The sequence below is a fragment of the Delphinus delphis genome, chromosome 8 (assembly GCF_949987515.2).
Source record: "Delphinus delphis chromosome 8, mDelDel1.2, whole genome shotgun sequence".
Taxonomy (NCBI): Eukaryota; Metazoa; Chordata; class Mammalia; order Artiodactyla; family Delphinidae; genus Delphinus; species Delphinus delphis.
The window spans coordinates 55,709,098-55,728,109 of record NC_082690.1 but is presented as its reverse complement, the minus strand read 5'-3'; the positions used below and the strand labels follow the sequence as shown (position 1 = coordinate 55,728,109).

At 39.9% G+C, this 19,012-nt stretch overlaps 1 protein-coding gene across 3 annotated transcripts in view; it reads right to left on the bottom strand.

Moving 5' to 3' along the window:
- The window catches only part of PAK1 (p21 (RAC1) activated kinase 1), a 158,294-nt gene that overhangs the window by 17,914 nt on the left and 121,368 nt on the right, over positions 1–19,012 (bottom strand). For all 3 annotated transcript variants that reach the window (XM_060018220.1, XM_060018221.1, XM_060018219.1), the window contains exons 6-10: positions 13,099–13,215; positions 9,744–9,918; positions 8,733–8,796; positions 6,094–6,142; positions 858–970 (exon numbers count right to left, since the gene is read on the bottom strand). In XM_060018220.1, coding sequence (XP_059874203.1) covers positions 858–970; positions 6,094–6,142; positions 8,733–8,796; positions 9,744–9,918; positions 13,099–13,215 — 518 coding nt within the window. The remainder of the gene's footprint in view (positions 1–857; positions 971–6,093; positions 6,143–8,732; positions 8,797–9,743; positions 9,919–13,098; positions 13,216–19,012) is intronic.

The window sequence follows — 19,012 nt, the reverse complement described above, 5'->3', positions numbered from 1 at the left end:
AGCTGGTTCTTTGAGAAGATAAACAAAATTGATAAACCATTAGCCAGACTCAGCAAGAAAAAAAGAGAGAAGACTCAAATCAATAGAATTAGAAATGAAAAAGGAGAAGTAACAACTGACACTGCAGAAATACAAAGGATCATGAGAGATTACTACAAGCAACTATATGCCAATAAAATGGACAACCTGGAAGAAATGAACAAATTGTTAGAAAAGCACAACCTTCCAAGACTGAACCAGGAAGAAATAGAAAATATAAACAGACCAATCACAAGCACTGAACACGAGACTGTGATTAAAAATCTTCCAACAAACAAGGATCAGAGATTTGAATTGACTACAAACTTACCAGGGGTCAACAATGAAACAGAACTCTTAAAAAAAAAAAAATCAAATCAAGTTCTGTAGTGTTTAGAACAAAAGAGGGGTCCCAATGTCTCCGTAATGGTGAAATCTCAAACGAAACTACTGAATGTCACATTTTAATAGAATGCAGACAAACTAGAAGTTATTCAGCAGGGTAAGCAGGATAAGGAAAGATTTGAGATGCAGAATGATTTAAAGACCTACATGTTTGACTCAGGCAGATGGGCTGAAGGCATTCCCTGGGGTAGAACAAACAGTATCAGGACCAGCTGTGAGAAGCTACAGGGTGGTAGGGTTCAGCCTAACCCAGAATACTGTACAGCAATCAGAGGTGTCCACCAAAATGCAGGGTCATTGGCAGAGAGCCAAGCATCACAGATGAATCTTAAATGGAGGCAGTTCTGAGTGCTGGTGTTGCCTTCTCCCCTAAGAGCTCCACCATCCATCCATCCCTAAGGCCCTATCTCTCTGACAGGACTACCACTCCATACCTGTCCAAGTAGTTCACAATATTTGGGTTCTTGTTTTCCCTCATGACCAGGATCTCATTAATAATCAGCTCTTTCTTCGGCTGCTGCTGAAGGTTCATCTGCTTAATGGCCACCTGAAATTAGAGTACATTCAATGTACAACCAGAGTCACTCAGCATTTACTGAACACCTACTAAGTACCAGACATAAACACTAAGGAGATAGAAATGAGTAAGATATGGTCTTAGCCCTTGAGGAAATCACAGTTCATCTCCGGAGACCAGTGGTACTCAGTGTGAGGTCCCCAGACCAGCAACATCAACATTATCTAGAAATGTGCTACAAATAAAAATTTTCAGTCCCCACATAAACCTACTGAATCAGAAATTCTGTGGGTTGTTTTTTTGGTTTTGCTTTTTTTTTTTTTTTTTGCACAAACTTTCTATTTAATGGAAAAGTTCACTTGCTGAGTATAAGGATCATTTATTACTTGGTATTGGTACTGGTGTCACTGGAGATGAGGATAAGACATAATTATGAAGAATTTAAATGAGGAAGTGAAAGAATTTAAAAACTGATCTTTCCATTCATCTCTCTACCTTCTTAGATCTCTACTTAATCCAAGCCCAAGTAAATAGGGACTTCCTTTTCCTCAAAAACTCTGTACTTTAATAAGCCCTCCAGGCAATTCTCATGTGCACCAAAGTGTGAAGATCAAACTTGCTACTAAATAAAATACTTATATTAGAAAAATACTTTTAAAAATCACAATATAAAAGAGGTATGCTATAACAAAAGTCCCTACAAAGTGTTACAGGAGCATAAAACTGGGCCAAGAACTCTTTCACACTATCAATGCAGAGGTTTCATAAAGGGGAGATGAGTTTTTGAACTTGTTGTGGAAAAATAAATCAGAGTTGACCAGGTTAAGAAAGAATAGAAAAAAGGGATCCTTAATGTTTATGTATGAAAAAGAAATTGATAGGCTTTGTGTCTACGGAAATAAACAAATTTTCACATAATACAAATTTAAGGAACACGTTAGTTTCCAAGGCACTTTTGTGTCCTTTTTTATGTGTCGGGTACTATGTAGGGTATTCTCAAATGTATTTCATTTAATCCTCTGAGACACGTTATGAGTTAAATATTACTATCGACCCCCTTTGACAGATAAGGAAATTGTGATTCAGAGAGGATATGTGACTTGCCTACACAGCTATTCAGTAGCAAAGTCAGGATTAGAATCTCGAAAGTGACGCCCATTTATCCTGCACACACAGCCAGATTAATCCTCCCCACAGTACACATTTGGTGACTCTCTCCCCTGTTCAAAGCAGAAATGGCTCCTGTTTGCCTAGAGATGCTCCTTGGCCCAACATTCGAAGTCCTTATGATCTGACCCCTATCTTACTTCTTTCTCACTGTATTCCTTCATATACTACAATCTGAGCTTCTCTCCATTTAGAACATCTTGCTCCACTGTTTTTACATGTTCCAAACCTTCTTATACTTTGTATCAGACCAAAAGAAACCTCATTCTCCAAACCAGATAGGCTTTTTGCCTTCTTTAAAGCCCCATAAGATTATACTTATACCTCTCTTGTGGAACTCAGCACATACTGAATTGTATGATGATTAGTTAGGGTGTGTCTCTCGAGAAGCTTGAGAGCTCATTTGAAAGCTCAGAATCCCTGGTGCCAAGCACAGGGCCTGACACACAGTGGGTGCTCAGCAAATCTTTTCAGAAATGAAGAGGAAAAGACAGAATTGAGTGGGTTGATAAATACTTTGTTTTTAAACCACAAAGAGCATTAGCAATAGGCTGCCCTATCCTACAGGAGTAGACTTTAAATTATTTCCTAAATGTTTATTCTCTAGAAATAACAGCCAAGAACACGAACACCTAACAGAACAACTAAAATTAGTCTTTCCAGAATCAGCAAGAAGTGTAGAGGATGAATAATTCAACTTTTATGGAAAAAACCCAAATTCTATTATTTCTTCAATCAAGTATGAACAATCTTCTGCCAAGAGCCAGTTCATCAGTAAGAATAGAAATGATTTTTTTAAAACATTTTGATCACCTCCATTCCCTGCCCCAAGTGAGAAAAAATTGCTTTGGAGTAGAGTCTCCTATCAGGTTAGGCTTCTGGTCTGGCTGCAGCTTGCTATAACAGCTGATGATTAGCTTTTTCTAATGTCTGAAGAGGAACACAGTGATCTAAAGACACATTACATTAAGACTGTAAGCCCTTACAACACATACTAAGATCTGGGTTCTCTGCAGTTCCTCAGGCCATCCTGGAGGATGGGACAGTGCTAGTGAACCTCACAGAGGTCACTGCTGCAGCAGCAAGGGAGAAAAGAGGCAGCCTGTGGATAACAGGGGTGGCAAGACACCAGGAATCCTTTTCAATAGCTACTAACTGTGGGCTAGGCTAATGCCCTTCACCTAATCAGATCCCTCCTATTCAGGCCAGCAGATAGCACTCCTATAACAGAAAAAAAACTGGACTTGAACTCTGGGGGCCTAAGCTCTGGGGCTGGGTCTGTCACTTACTAACCTTGACTAGTCACAAGCTCTCTGAGCCTCGGTCCCTTTATCAATACTGAGGATAATAATCCCAACCCTGAATCCCCTCCTCACAGGACTGTTCTGAGAACTAAATGAGACAGTGGTCAATGTGTTACTCATACATAAGAAATGTAAATAATACAGTAAGACAACAATGAAAATGCTAATCATTGTCATAACTGCATTTGATGAGTAATTGGCACAGAGCAGCAAGAGTGACAACGTTATCAGCAGGAATGACAGCAAAAACAAACCACCCTCCCACCACTACTGTTTATTGAATGCCTGCTCTGTGCCAGCGCTGTGTTAGGTGCTCTACTGACATTATCTCTGTAAAACCTAAGAAGCCTGTCGAGCAAAAATCATTATCTGCGTTTTCAGGGAGGAAAATGAAGACTAAGACTTACAAGAAAGTTGCCCAAGGTCATAATCAATGCTTTCAGGTTCATATGACTTCAAAGCCTCTTCCAGTCCATTCTTTCTATTACACACATTCCCTCTAAAAAATGGGCTTGAAAATTAATTGCTGGATCTGTAACTGGAGGATTTCCAGCACTAATATGCTAATCTTCTTACATATGACAGACAATAGCTCTCCTCTTCTCAGCTGGATAACTCCCAATAGGCACTTGCTCACAAACACAGAGTATCTCGCCAGCTCCACTAAAGATTTACACTCCCTGGGGGAGGAAATGAGGCCTTCCTGGCTACACTGCATTAGCCACCCTAATGGACTCCCTTCCATTCATAGTTTTGTAACCACAAGGCAGGCACATAGTGAAGTCAAGTTTGTTTCCTGTGGCCAGCTGCTCACACATGGAGCCTCCAGGCCTTCCAGGAACCGGCCAGCACCAGCCTGCCTCCCATCAAGGGCTGTGAGGTCCTAGAGGCCAGAAACACGACCAGGGGCCGTGGTGCCTAACCTTAGCTCTGCTGCGGCCTTGCAGCCCAGAAAGCACAAGTTAAAATTTTAGAATCAAAGGATTCTAACCCAGCCCTTGCTAACTGCTATTAGCACACCCGGCCAAAGTTACTAAACACCCGAGTCTCAAATTCCTCATCAGTAAAAAGGAAATAATATTACCTACCTCATAGGGTTCTTTTTAATATTAATATTTAATATAACCTCCTTTTTTCTATCTCTACCTCCAATACAGCATATTTAAAATCAGCAGAATGATACCATCCTTCCTTCTTTACCATTATGTTATCACAGGTTCCTGTCAGCATTATAGGAGTTTTATATGTACACAACAGAAAGTATGGTTTCTTACATTTACATATATGATTTTAATGCCTGAATCTTTCACATAGGTCTTAGCGCAAAGTGTAGCATAAAGCAAATGTTCAGTAAACATTCTGTAGAATAAATAAATACATACAAATAAATATTAATATATATGTAATTCTTAGTTTATGGTATATTTTCGCATGCATTACTTCACTCAACTCATTCACATTTTGTAAGGTATATGTTATCATGCACATTTTATAAATAAATAAAATTCAGGCTTAGGAGGTCAAATGACTTCCCCAAGGTTTTATAAGTAAGTAAAGGTAAACATCTAGGTTATTGGATTCTCACATCAAAGAACAATTAATAAATCTTTAAACATAATAATGTTTTTTTTTTAAGTTGACTTACCCTCGATGGAGCCTCAATATTTGGCTCAGACACTTGTAAAAGCCTGACCAGAGCACAGTGAGGTACGTGCTGTCCCTATTAACCATGACTTCTCCAGTACACCATGGGGTTTCAACCACCAAACATATACAAGCAGGTCCTAGTAGCCTCCCTCAGAAGAGCCCAACTCTGTTCTCACTGGAACAGGAGGTGCCTCTCTTAAGCTCTGAGCCCCATTAGTCTTTTGAGCTAAGATCTTCCCCAGGCAACTCCCATATACAACCCACCTTCCAACATTCCTGCTCTGCAACCAAAGAGTACAATGCAAAGAAACTTCAAGCCTTCTAGATTCCCTTCATGGCTTCTTCTGCTGAAGATAAGAGCTTGGGTTATCAGGCCTTAGCAATAAGGTCAGAGCCTTCCCAGCTTATGAAATGTGAGAGACAAAGAGGTGCCTCCAAATGAGGACTTCAATGTCTACTGGAATCCTGGGCACAGAGCAATGGAAGGACCACTAGATTGGGAGGCAAGAGACACATGTTTAAATCTCTTCTATATCAGATTTCTCTCCCAAGCACCAGACTTGTAAAAATAATTGTCCACCAGGCAGTTTCACAAGAAAGTCTCTCAGGCAACATCTAACTTCCTCAAATCTGTACCTCCTCCTTTGTTCTTTCTCCTTGACTAGTACCACTCACTTGTGAGCCATCCTCACATTCACCAAATTCTGTCATATCTACTTAAGTACCTCTCAAATTCATCCACTTCTCCCCATTCATACTATGCTACCACCTTAGTCCAGACCATCATCTCTCACATGGAATTACACAGTAACCTCCTGACTCATTGCTCCACTCTTATCTCCCCCAATCTCTTCTCTGCACTGTAGGCACAGTGACTTTTTCCAAAATCTGTAAATCTCATCATGTTAAGGAGTTCTAGTCTGCAATACTGAGAAACTAGAAGTGTCCCTATTGAGCTAAGAAGGGCAAAAACTTAACAAAAAGAAAAAAGAAACAGTGGAACTGAAGGAGTAGTAGTTGGTGGTGGATACTTACCTCCTGTCCTGTGGCCACATCCATTGCAGTGTACACAGTGCCTGAAGCACTGAACAACAGGTGGGGGAAGGAAAAAAACAGGTGTTAGATGAAGTGACATTTGTCAAATGAAGCTCTACACACAATCTGGCAATGCAAGTGTTAATAAAAATAGCAGCAAAAATAATCCTCCCCATTGCCTCTCCCACTCCACTCTCATGAGAGGCAGTATGTAGTAGTAAAGAGAATATATGCTCTAGTGGCCATCAGGAAGTGAGGGAAGAAAGGAGAGACGGACGAAGAATGGCAGAGAAATACTAGGAATAATGCTAGGAAAGTAATCATGTCCATTCTAAATGACTAAAAACCACACTTTATGCCTATAACCATGAACCCTGTGTGTTTGTAGATGAGTGATATGCAACAATATTTGTAACCTTACATGTCAGTATGTCAGATTTATATGATGCGATTGAAAGAAACTTAAAATTCTATGTACTGCAAAAATGTATTCTAGGCAAGCTCTGTGATTATGCTTCCCAGGGAAGTCAGGTCAATTCGGGGGAAAAGTCACTTGTAAGTTTGCCTGGAAGACAGAAATTATGGTCACCAGCTTCCCAACTACAGCTCTTTAGTTAGGATCCTAGCTACATGTCAGGAAGTTGGCATCATAAGATATGGACAATCAAATAAGGATGGGATGCTTTGCATTGGCAGTTTTTTCCCCATTGCCTGATCATCCTACCTCTAGACATCTTCTGTCATAAAGCTGATGTCTATATTCCTGTCCCCATTCTCCCCTATCCCACCAGATATACCATTCTTTAAGGGCAAATATGCCCAGTCCTCAGGGAACTGGACATTTTGAGACTGTGTCTCCATGATTACAGAGGCTCAGAAGCTATTGAGGCCCACTGGTTAGTTCCTGATTGTTTCTGCCTCAAATAGACATATGATTAGACATATGAATTCCAGGTCAAAAAAACCTTCAGGTCTTAAAGGGAAAAAAAAAACAAGCAAAATTATAATGGTACTAATTTATCTTATTTGTGTGCCATGTACAGTTTTAAAATCATGGAATGTGGAAACATCAGCATAGGTGCTTAATACATATTGCATTCCTCCCTTAGCACTAACACACCTGTCAAGTAAGCAAGGAAAAAAACTTTTGCAGATAGTGCCTATTTATGGGCCTTATACATCTGAACACACACATCAGCAGTTTGGGAGGTGAAAGACCCTGAATCCACAGCCCCTTTCGCTTAAATGAAGAAACTGAAGTCCAGAGATAGGACCTGACTTGCCCACACTTGTCTGTGTACCTTTCTGCTACATTCTTAATATCTCAATGTAATTATTTAAAGGAAATACCATCCCAGATTACTCTGAGGCAAGCAAAACAATTTCTTCTCAAGGTGTTAACTACCTTATACCGGTTCAGACTCACAAAAGCACCAGACCAGGAAAAAATGAGATGCACTCAAGTCCAGGGTTGTTTTGAGGATTGAATTAAACAATAGATGCAAATAACAGATGTAAGCTGTAGAATACTGTACAAATACAACATCAGTATATTATGCATTATTTTATCTTATTTCAGAAGTTCTTGGATGCATAAAAAAGAAAACTAAAACAGAAAGCTTCAATTACTTCATTAACAACAATGCTTTCACTCAAGTAACACTGAGAGCTTTCTACAAGCCAGACACTTTTCTTCAGTTTCTTTTTAATTTTAGCTAATTGGGTATATCTGTAGAAATCTTATTATTTTTCTTTTTTATACAGAGGTATAACTCACTTAATCTGCACAAATCTCAAGTACACAACTTGATGATTTTTCAATACGTACACACCTACATGTTCACCATCACGATCAACCCTGAAGGTTCTCTCTTGCCACATCCCAATCAACACTCCCCTCCCAGACGCAATGATTATTCTGACTTATATTAGCATTAGTTTTGCCTGTTCTTTAACTCCATATAAATAAAATCATACAGCATCTGCTCTTTTGTATCTGGCTTCTCTTACTCAAAATAATGGCCACTTTTAAGACTTATCACAGTATATTATAATTTTTTGTTTGACTGTCTATCTCCTTCTGTAGCCATGGGGTCTCTGAAGGGAGAGACTGATTCATAGCTGTATTCACAGTGCCTAGCACCTAACAGGAATTCAGTTAAGATTTGCTGAGTTCAGTACATTGAGGGCAGTATACAAGATGCAGAGAAGAAATCAGAGAGCAGGAGACATGAATTCTGGCATCCACTAGAAAAACAGATCCCATTATACTAGCAGAAGAGTCTGCAGTTCTGAGTCTTCCATTTCATGTTAGTGCTGGTAGGTCTCAGCATCAGGTAAACAGGGTTAATCTGGAAAAGCAGAGCTATAATTTGGGAAGAAGGTTTTGTGCCAAGAAAATAAATGGGTTTTTCACTCTCACCACAGGTGTATTTTTAGCAACCATGTCAGCTAATGGCACATCTCACATATTAAACATAATTCTGTAAACCTAAGGTCAGCCTAACAAAACGCCTTCAGATGGGTGAGGTGGAGAAAGAAGAACAAGATTTATGAGAGGCAAAACAAAAGCAAAATCATATATACCAGCACACACAATTTTAAGTCATTTTTCTAGGGAAGAAAATGCCCCTACTAACCCTTGTCCAATCTTCTCAAACCGTGTGTATTTCTTCTTAGGATCACCCACACTCACTATGCTCCCTTTGAAAGAAACAGAGAACATGAATCAGTTTTTCCCAGATCAACATACAAAACAGGCCCCATATTTTCCCAAATGCTGAGCTGGCAAGGATTAAAGAACTATCTCCAATACCTAAAAACCACACTAAGCAGGTCCTTAGTTTTCCCTCTTTAAGTTGCAACCAAAAGTTTCATCTCCTTACCGCTTTTATTCATAGTACTCTAATCCAATTCTAAACTCCTAAAAGTTATTCATTCATTTTAAAATCCATTCATTCAACAGACATTAACTCATTTTAACATGCTCACTTACTATGTACTAAGCTCTATGTTGAATGCAACAAATAAAGAGATAGATGAGACACAGTTAAGACAGTCTCTGCTCTCAAGAAGCTCTAATCTCAGGGGAGACAGACAATAAGTATAAAGTTCCATGAAAATATAATAACTGTGGTGATACAGAAAGAGGCAAAAATATAGACTGGAAAGGCTTCAGAAGGGAAGTGATATCTGGATTAATTTTTACAGGGTTAGTAGGAATTAGCCAGGGAGAGAAAGTCAAGAAAGGGTTACAACAGAAAGTACTTCAAGTGCAAAGACACAGAGGTATGAGAGAGTTGACAGTTTCAAAAAAAATATTCTGGATATGGCAAAACTGAGGCCCACAGAAAGGAAGATACTTCCCCTCAAGGTCACACAGCAAATTGGTGTCAGAGCTAAGATTAGGAGCTTGGTTTTGGTCTCCCAGTCCAAAGTCCTTTCCATTAATACCAATTAGGGCTGGTGAGACAGAGGAGGCGGGTGCAAGGACAGGTGAAGAGAAGCACAGTCTGGCTAAGATGTAAAGCACAGCCAGCCAGCCACATACACCTAGCGCAGAACCAAGATCTTTATAGCAATAGAATTCCACCTTTGTGCTTGACCAGTCACATACCAGAGGGAAATTAAAAAACCTGGGAAGTGCTTACGTAATTTCTCCAAGATCTCCTCATCAGACATTTTAGGCTTCTTCTTCTGCTTCTCAGTATTCCGGGTCAGAGCATCTGGCGGAGTGGTATTATTCTCAGTAGGTGAAATGGGAGAGGTAGCCACATCCCGAGTTGGAGTAATAGGAAGTGGTTCAATCACGGACCGTGTGTATACCTGCATTGTTGGTGCAAAAATTTGGCAAGGCCAGTCTGTCTTAGATGTGTGTGTTAGAACATCCACAGAACAAATCCCAGTAAACTCATCCCTTCTCCTAGGTCAAAATCTATGTTACTCTTCCTCTATACTCAGGCTGTGAGGACGGAATGGCCTTCCTTGCTCTCACTGTACACACAAGGGTTAGTGACAGTCTGAGCACTTAAGATATTCAGTACAAGTTAGACAACTCTCATTATAAATAGTTTAAAGGACATTCTGTCATTTGATGGGAATCTCCTTCATCTGTAAAAGTCTATTCTTTCCCAAGCTGAAATGAATATCCTGTATTCCCATAGTACTTTCCACGGCTAATACAACACAACATTATCTTCATTTGAGTTACTTCCTCTTTAAATCCTGAACGCTCACAGAGAAGGAACTGCAATTGTTCTTCTTTAAGAGGCAGTTAACGGTGTAGTCATTTAGATCACAGACTCTGGAAACTGACTGACTGGACTTAAATCCCAACTCTTCTTTTTTTTTTTTTTTGCGGTACATGGGCCTCTCACTGCTGTGGCCTCTCCCGTTGTGGAGCACAGGCTCCGGATGCGCAGGCTCAGCAGCCATGGCCCACGGGCCCAGCCGCTCCGTGGCATGTGGGATCTTCCCGGACCGGGGCATGAACCCGTGTCCCCTGCATCGGCAGGCGGACCCTCAACCACTGCACCACCAGGGAAGCCCCCAACTCTTATTCTTACCTTGTATGACTTTGGGCAGATTATTTAACTTCTCTATGCTTTAGTTTCCTCATTTGTAAAATGGTGATGTTAGTGATACCTATCTTATAGAGCTGCTGTGGTAATAAATTAATTAATGTGTGAAATGAGTAATATCACACCCAAAAGACACTAAGCTTTCAAATTTTGGCAAATATTATTATATTTCCTATTCATTCATTTACTTAATAAACATTTACTGAGAATCTGTTCTTTGCCTTGCTGTACAAAATGCTGCCCCATCCACTATTCCTGTGAAGGAAGTCTTGGAGAAAGTCCTAACTGCAAGGCAAAAGGGATAAATGTCAGAAGATACGAGCAAACTGTATACTATTAATGTACAGAAGAGGTGATCATACGTTATACTGCCTTTCCCCAGGAGATGCATCAAGGCATTTATCACCTTTTTTCATAAAAATATCACAATTTTTTGGTTAGTCTATAAGCTCTATGAAGACAGGGAATCTGTGTCATTCATCCCTGAGTTCCTATATCTAACCAGTTGCCTAACAGAAAGCAAGCATTCAGGAAAATGTTTGATGAATCGATAAATAAATAAATAGGATTCTTCAGCTGGATCCTGAAGGATGGACATGATTTTAATAGGTAGAAAAGGGAGAGAACTTTCCACATAGTGGAAATAGCAATAAGTCAAGACACAGACCAGAGACTACAGCTTCTTTCCTGACTATTCCAGCATAATGATTTCTTAATTTTCTATTCTTGTACATGTAGACAAACTATATACCTGGCACCTAAACCTGTACTTTCATGCCTTCTCCTCCTCCTTTAGTTTTCTTGACATGCCTCCTTAAGGGCACGAACCCTGCTTTTTCCTTCTCTAAAATTCTCTTTTTCTGGCTCCCAGCACAGGTCTGCTCACATAAAAAGGCCACTGTGCTACGCTGGAATACAACCTGGACCTGGGGTCAATTACCTGCTTTCAGTTCTAGCTCTTTTGCTTACTTAGAGACTTTGGGTAGATCAATTTACCTCTCCAAATCTCAGCTTCTTCTATAAATTAGGAATTAACAATGTCTTTTTAGAAAGGAATGCTATCAAGATCAAATTTATCAATTCATTCAATACTAACTGCCTTTCTAAAACCTTCCAAGAGCTATGTTAAGCACTGCAAATACATACATATATATATACATATTTGCATATATATGTGTGTGTAAATGTATGTGTGTATGTGTGTGTGTGTACACACACAGGAGTTCGTGGTTTAGTGGGAAAAATTTTTAAATGAACATACTTGCAAAACAAAAAAACATACCAATATGAGATATCCTGAGAACGCTCCAATTTGAAGCTTATTTTCCTTAAAGTGACTTTGTAGCCTACAGAAAGGGTGATTCCACAGATTCTGCTTATAAATTCTAATCCTAAAAGGTCATCTAATCCCCCTGAATGTCCTCCACAGCATCTCCATAGTTAGTCAACCAACATCTGCTTGAACACTTCCACGAATTCTCTAATCCAGAGACAATCTTTTTTTGTATTATCACAGAGTTTAAGCCCTAGATCATTCTTTCATTATGAAGCTCTTGTCATAATAAAAAGTCCAAACAAAGCAACACTAGTAGAGTATCATCTGATGAGAGATCAGTGCTCAGTGATGCTAAACCATGTAAAAGGCAGATTGTGCCAAGTGAGGGCAGAGGGACCTGGCTATTCAGAGATGCAAGAACGTCAAAAGAAGTTAAATAAAAATCACTGCCGGGCTTCCCTGGTGGCGCAGTGGTTGAGAGTCCGCCTGCCGATGCAGGGGACACGGGTTCGTACCCCGGTCTGGGAGGATCCCGCATGCCGCGGAGCGGCTGGGCCCATGAGCCATGGCCACTGAGCCTGCGCGTCCGGAGCCTGTGCTCCGCAATGGGAGAGGCCGCGGTGGTGAGAGGCCCGCGTAACGCAAAAAAAAAAAAAGGCACTCCTGATGTCCAGCATATTAATAGCACTAATGTTTTTATAAATTCTCTTGAGTCTTACAGTATCATCAATGATGTACTAAGAGGCTGAACACTGCACATTTAACAGAGAAGAAAAGATCTATAGCAGACTAATATGTTGCTTCCCAGGAGACTGGAATAATTTATGTTAGTCTTGCACTAAGTAACATTAATTCTGTATATCTTTCTGTATGTGAACAGGCTAAGTAAACTAGGCCTAAGTTGGTACAAAGACCAATTATCTAGGACACTTTGGGACTATGTGCAAACTAATGATAAATAAATACACCACTTCTTGTCTTTAATCATACAGAAAATACCTTTCAATCAAGGTAATTTGGTGATTTCACCACCTGCAAAATCTAAGGACCGCTACCAGATTATTAAACCTCTAGGCCTCAGCACCCACCCCTCACTCCCCCTCCAAACTCTAATATATCACAAAGCTGCCCACGTCCCCAAAGACTCACAGATTTCGTGTGCTCTGGGCGTGGAGCAATCACTGGAGGTGGGGTAGCATCATCATCATCATCTTCATCTTCTGAAACTGGTAGCACTGCAGGGGTCTCAGACACCGTCTTCACGTTCTGCACAGTGGAGAAAAGCCAGATTCATCATGTCCAGCTGACATGCAACTTAAGCTACCAGAGTCACCAATCTCCCAGAAGAAACCTTCTCCTGACACTCCTTCTGAAACACACATCAGCCTCAAGACCTCCACCTTTCTGTAGCCCGTCTCAGGAACTCAGCCACCTTCCCCCTCTTCTTTTAGACACCACTCCCCACTCAGGCCCTTGGGGGCTTCCTTCTCCCACCCAAAGCCTAACTGTGGATGGGGAAACCAGCTTACAGCTTCTCTACATGCCTAGCCCAATCCAAACCCTGAACACAAGATCATAGTTCCTTCTCCTTCTGTGAATTTTACTCTCTATGCTAAAGAGAGGATAAAGTACAAAATGCAGGGGAGGGATCAAAAGTTTGGGATTTCACAAAGATTATCATTGTAATTCCTTAGTCCTTTCTGATACGATAAGTGGAAGTCCTGAGAGGCCTTTCCCTCTCCTTTTCCTTTCTTTACGAAAACCTACTGCAACCATTATGCCATCAGGTGCCCTTGCCTCAACCTGAAGATACAGAACATCAGAAGACCCTTGTCTCAAGAAGACAATGAGTTTTTCCCCAGATTGGATGCTATCTATTTCACTAAGCTTTTGCCCTGTCCTGGAATGAACCTTACCAGCACCACTAATTGAATATGCTATAATCTCAGCAACTTGATTTTCCCATGTAAACTGTACCAAAGCTGGGCTAAGACTGGCAGGTTTTAGGGCAGGTCCAGGCAAAAAGATCATACCATTACTGTTTATAACACATATTCAAGAGACAAAATAGCTCCAAAACATGAGATTTTTGATAGAGATTAAATGGTTACAGTGTAGGGCCAGAGAAGCAAGGGATTTTTTGTATATATTGCTATAATTCAACAGTTTCAGATATTTTCAGAGCATCTGCTTTGTGCTCAGTAAGATACTGTGATGAATGCTTTTGATATAAATGCACAAAAATGAAAAAGATGGCCCATGTCCTAAAGAAGCTCACCATATGATGCAGGAGACAGAGGGACAATTCCCTTCTGCTGCCATTTGGGGCCTCTGGAGAGAGGAATGTCAGGAGTCAGAATGACAGGGGATAAGTGAAGGAACTGTCTAGTCAAATGCTAGTCTAGAGCTACTGTGTGGGAGCCTGGTCTTTACTACATTTGACATACTAAGATAAAGAAAACTGGCAAGCTCATAGATTCTAACAGGGCCTCCAGTGCAGGGCATAACTAGAAAACTGCCAGTGACAGGCATATGTAAGCAACTAGCTTTGGTGATCACAGGCAATGAATCCATCCTCTGGGTCTCAAGTTTCATCACTCGAGGAACGTGGAAGAATAGGACAGGTATAATTTGAGGGGTGACCCTAAGTCACTTTTAGTTCTAAAATCCAATAGAGGTTCTTCCCTTGTCAAAGCACATGTTTTGATATTTTTCTGCTCTAATTTCTTTTCTCCCTAATAGTTCACTCAGCAAAATTTAACTAGGAACCCAAAATGAGAATGAGGTTAACTCAGCAGCCTCTTCATCATCAGGTGAAGAAGGGCCCTCGGTCTGACTAATGTAGACTCTAAACACTTGTTTGTTGCCTCTTAAAACTCTATAAAGAAGGGGATTTCATCACCTTAGCAACACACTCTGTTTTCCACAGGTGATGGCTTTGTGTGGTAGTATTAACAACTACCAGAATCAAGAGATTTAGGTTTTTGTCCCAGATTTTTATTTCTTATCCCTGTGTTCTTTGGCAAGGCTGTCCCACTCTAAGCTACAGTTTCTCATCCATAAAATGGAGGTGATGACAGAAGCTCTCTGCCTACCTCAGAGGGCCACTGGGAGGAAGAAATGAAGTGATGTGAGTATACAAGCACTTTGTAAATGGCAAGGGGCTAGAAAGATGTAAGGAATCAATTAAATTATCATTACGTTTAATAACCACAAACCTCTTTTTTAAGAAGTGACATCAACTCACCCATTCATTCACTGTGTACCAGGCTCTATTCAAAGCTCTGGGGCTATACTGAAGAACAAATTAGATAAAGCACCTGGTTTTATGGATTACATTTGAGAAGAAGATACAGTCAAAATTAATCACCAAACTACCAGGCAGTAATAAGATAAACATAGGAGAACAGAGAATGGTTGCGGGTAGGGAATTATTACTTTACATACAGTAGTCATGGAAAGGCCTCTCTAATGGCCTGAAGGAAATGAGAAAATGAGCCATCAGACCCTCTGGGAAAAGAATATTCCTGGCAGATGGAAGAAACACAAAGACTCTGAGAGAAGGGGACATGCTTGGTGTGTTCCCAAAACCTCCAGGTGCCTACCTATACTACTGAGAAGTGCTTATGATTTTAAAACTGCTGAACTTTGGGTAGAAACATAGGAATCTCTGACGTGCTGGCCCAGGATTGCTCCCATCCATCCCACCCTAGCTCCATCAGAGGAGGGGTTCTTCCAGAACGAGGTAGGCTGTGACTATGGGACCCAAGAGAGCTTACATTCATTTGAAGCAGTGGGCAATGCCCAGGCCCAGTGGTGCCACCAGTGGAAGTGACCTCCCAGAGGTAGTAGCAGGAGAGTGTCAACCACTACTAGCCTGAGGTTGCAATCCTGAATAAGGCAAACGAATTCTGGCCAAAGGTACAGCAGACACTAGAGAGAGGCCCCATACTAGTCATACATGCCTGGCTCTGTGCATGTACATAAAAACTTCGGAAGAGCCAAGCAGAAAGTAAAAGTTTCTGGACAGCCCTGAAAGAGGTCTCAATAATTAGCAAGGATATAGATTTTAACAACACTATCAATCAACTCAACCTAACTGACATGTACAAAACTTTCCACCCAAGTTCTACAGAACACACATTACTTTTAACCACTTATGGGTAATTCTTCAGATAGAACATATGCTGGGCCATAAAACACATCTCAATAAATTTTGAATGACTGAAAACACACAAAATGTATTCTTTAACCACAGTAGAATTAAATTAGAGATAAACAACAGAAAGGAAATTTCTCTAAAGAAGATAAACAAATGCCAAAAAGCACATGAAAAGATGCTCAACATCATTATTAGGAAACGCAAATCAAAACCACAATGAGATACCACTTCATATCCACTGGGATGGCTATAATCAAAAGACAGACAATAGGGACTTCTCTGGTGGTCCAGTGGCTAAGACTCCACGCTCCCAATGCAAGGGGCCCAGGTTCAATCCCTGGTCAGGGAACTAGATCCCACATGCCACAACTAAAGATTCCACATGCCGCAACTAAAAGATCCCGCATGCTGCAACTAAAAAGATCCCGCACATGGCAATGAAGATCCCCATGCTGCAACTAAGACCCGATGCAGTCAAATAAATAAATAAATATTTTAAAAAGATGACAGACAATAACAAGTGTGGGGGAAGATATGGAGAAATTAGAAGCCTCCTAACGTTGGTGGGACTTTAAAAAGGTGCAGCCACTGTGGAACACAGCCTAGCAGTTCCTCAAAAGGTTAAACATAGAGTCACCATATGACTCAGAAATTCTACTCCTAGGTATATACCAAATAGAAATGAAAACATAGATCCACACCAAAACTTGTACATGAATGTTAGTATGAGCATTATTTAGAATAGCCAAAAAGAAGAAACAAGCCAAATGCCCATCAACTGATGAATGTAAAAAATGTAGTATATCAATACAATAGAATATTACTCAGACATAAAAAGGAATCATGCTGATACATGCTACTACACGGATGAACCTCACAAGCTTTTAACTGAAAGAAGCTAGACACAAAAGACTACATGCTATACAAGTCCATTTATATAAAATGTCTAGAAAAGGTAAATTTATACAGACAGAAAGAAGATCAGTGGTTTCCTAGGGTTAGGCATGGGAGTTTGAATGAAGTGTAAACGAGTACAAGGGAACTTTTGTGGTGGTGGCAATATTCTAAAACTAGACTAGTGATAGTTGCACAAGTCTATAAATTTAATAAAATCATTGAACGGTACAATCAGTATGGGTGAATTTTATGGTATGTAAATAATACCTCAATAATGCTGCCTTTTAAAAGTTAAATTTTTAAATTATATGTAAAACCAGTAGGTTCTCATTATACATTTCATATAATACAGATATATAAGGAGTTAAAAGTGAAAACTCCTCAGGAATGCCTGACAAAGATGGCAGATTGAACACAGGCATCTATTTCTTAAAACCTCACTAGAACTATAATAAACGAATGGCCTTTTAAAGGCATTAAACCCAAAGGCTGGAGAGAACAGGATAGGAGGCAAGATTAGCAAAGGAGGCAATGACTGATGGATGAGCAGTAACTGTCAAGGAGAATGATTCCAAAGCTGACGGTAGGCAAACCTGAAAACCAATCTACATATCTATGCTGCAAAATCAAGGCAAGGTAAAACAGAGTAAATATTTTTAAAAACAGAGAATCAGTCTAGGAAGTCTAAAAAAACAGGAGTTCCAGTAAGAGAAAACAAAGAAAAGTGGGGAAGACATCATCAACGAAATAATTCAGGAAAATTTCCTAAAACTGAAGCCTTGAGTCCAGGTTGAAAGAGTCCACAAAGCTCCTCACAAATTAAGTAGGTGAATATAGGGATGTAATTATGAAATTTCAAAGCAGTGGTGACAATAAAGATGCTACAAACTTCCCAAGTGAAAAATAAAAAATAGGTCAGATGCAAAGATGCAGGAATAAATAGCTTTGAATTTGAATAGCCAATGCTGAAAGCTAGATGACAAAAGGGCAATGTTTTCCAAATACTGGGAGAAAATTATTTTCAACCCAGAATTCCATATTCAGCCAAATATCAATCAAATGGTAGAATAGAATGGAGGCGCTCCATTTTGAGACCTGAAAGATATTAAATATTTACTTTCTCAAAGCTACTGGAAGATGGACTCCACCAAACTGGGAAGCCAACTAAAAATGAAGAAGCATTGCACAGAGAAACTCCAATACAGAAATTTCAAAGACAATAATCTTAAAAAACAATAATCTTAATCTTCTAATCCTCTAATTCTTCCTGAATCTCCTTGAATAATCTTCTGTGTCCCTTATTCTCATATTTTCCATGTGTTTTTATATTTTATATCAATAATCCACTCTTACATGCATTTTTTAATCCTTGGGAATTTGTTTCTTCAACTATATTTTTAATTTCTAAGAATTCTTTTTTTATCTTCTGATTGATCTACCTGCAGTGTTTTTGTGGATGCAACATCTATAGAACCTCTCAATATATTAGATTTTTTAAAACTTTCTTTCCTGAATTATCAATTTCCTCTGGGGTCAGTTTTATTTCTTTTTCTTGGTCCTTCTCTTTAACGCTTTGTTTCTCTCAAATGTCTAGAGATCCTTGGTTCTCCCCTCATATTTATCAGTGAAAAACCATATTAACTAGTGTATTCGACTAGCATGAGTTTCCTCTGTAGTTGTGTAAGTCTATTTCTCTGCTGTACCTTCCTCTGAATGGGAGGTCTGATGCAGTCTGTACGTGAGTTATACAGATGTGGTAACTGGCAAGCATCACTTCAGGGTGAGCTGCCATGGAAGAGTATGTATACCTCTCTTCCCAGTTATCAAAAGCATCAGGAATTTATCCTTGGGATGCAGCAATTGAATGTATTTTCTTCCACTGCAGAGCTACTTCTCCTTTTTCCTCTACTTTATGCCTGTTGTAGAGATCTGTAGTTAACTCCAGTTCTGCTCTGCTTCTCTCTCTTCTCTCCCTGTACCACACTAGGCATTTTCCTCAAGTAG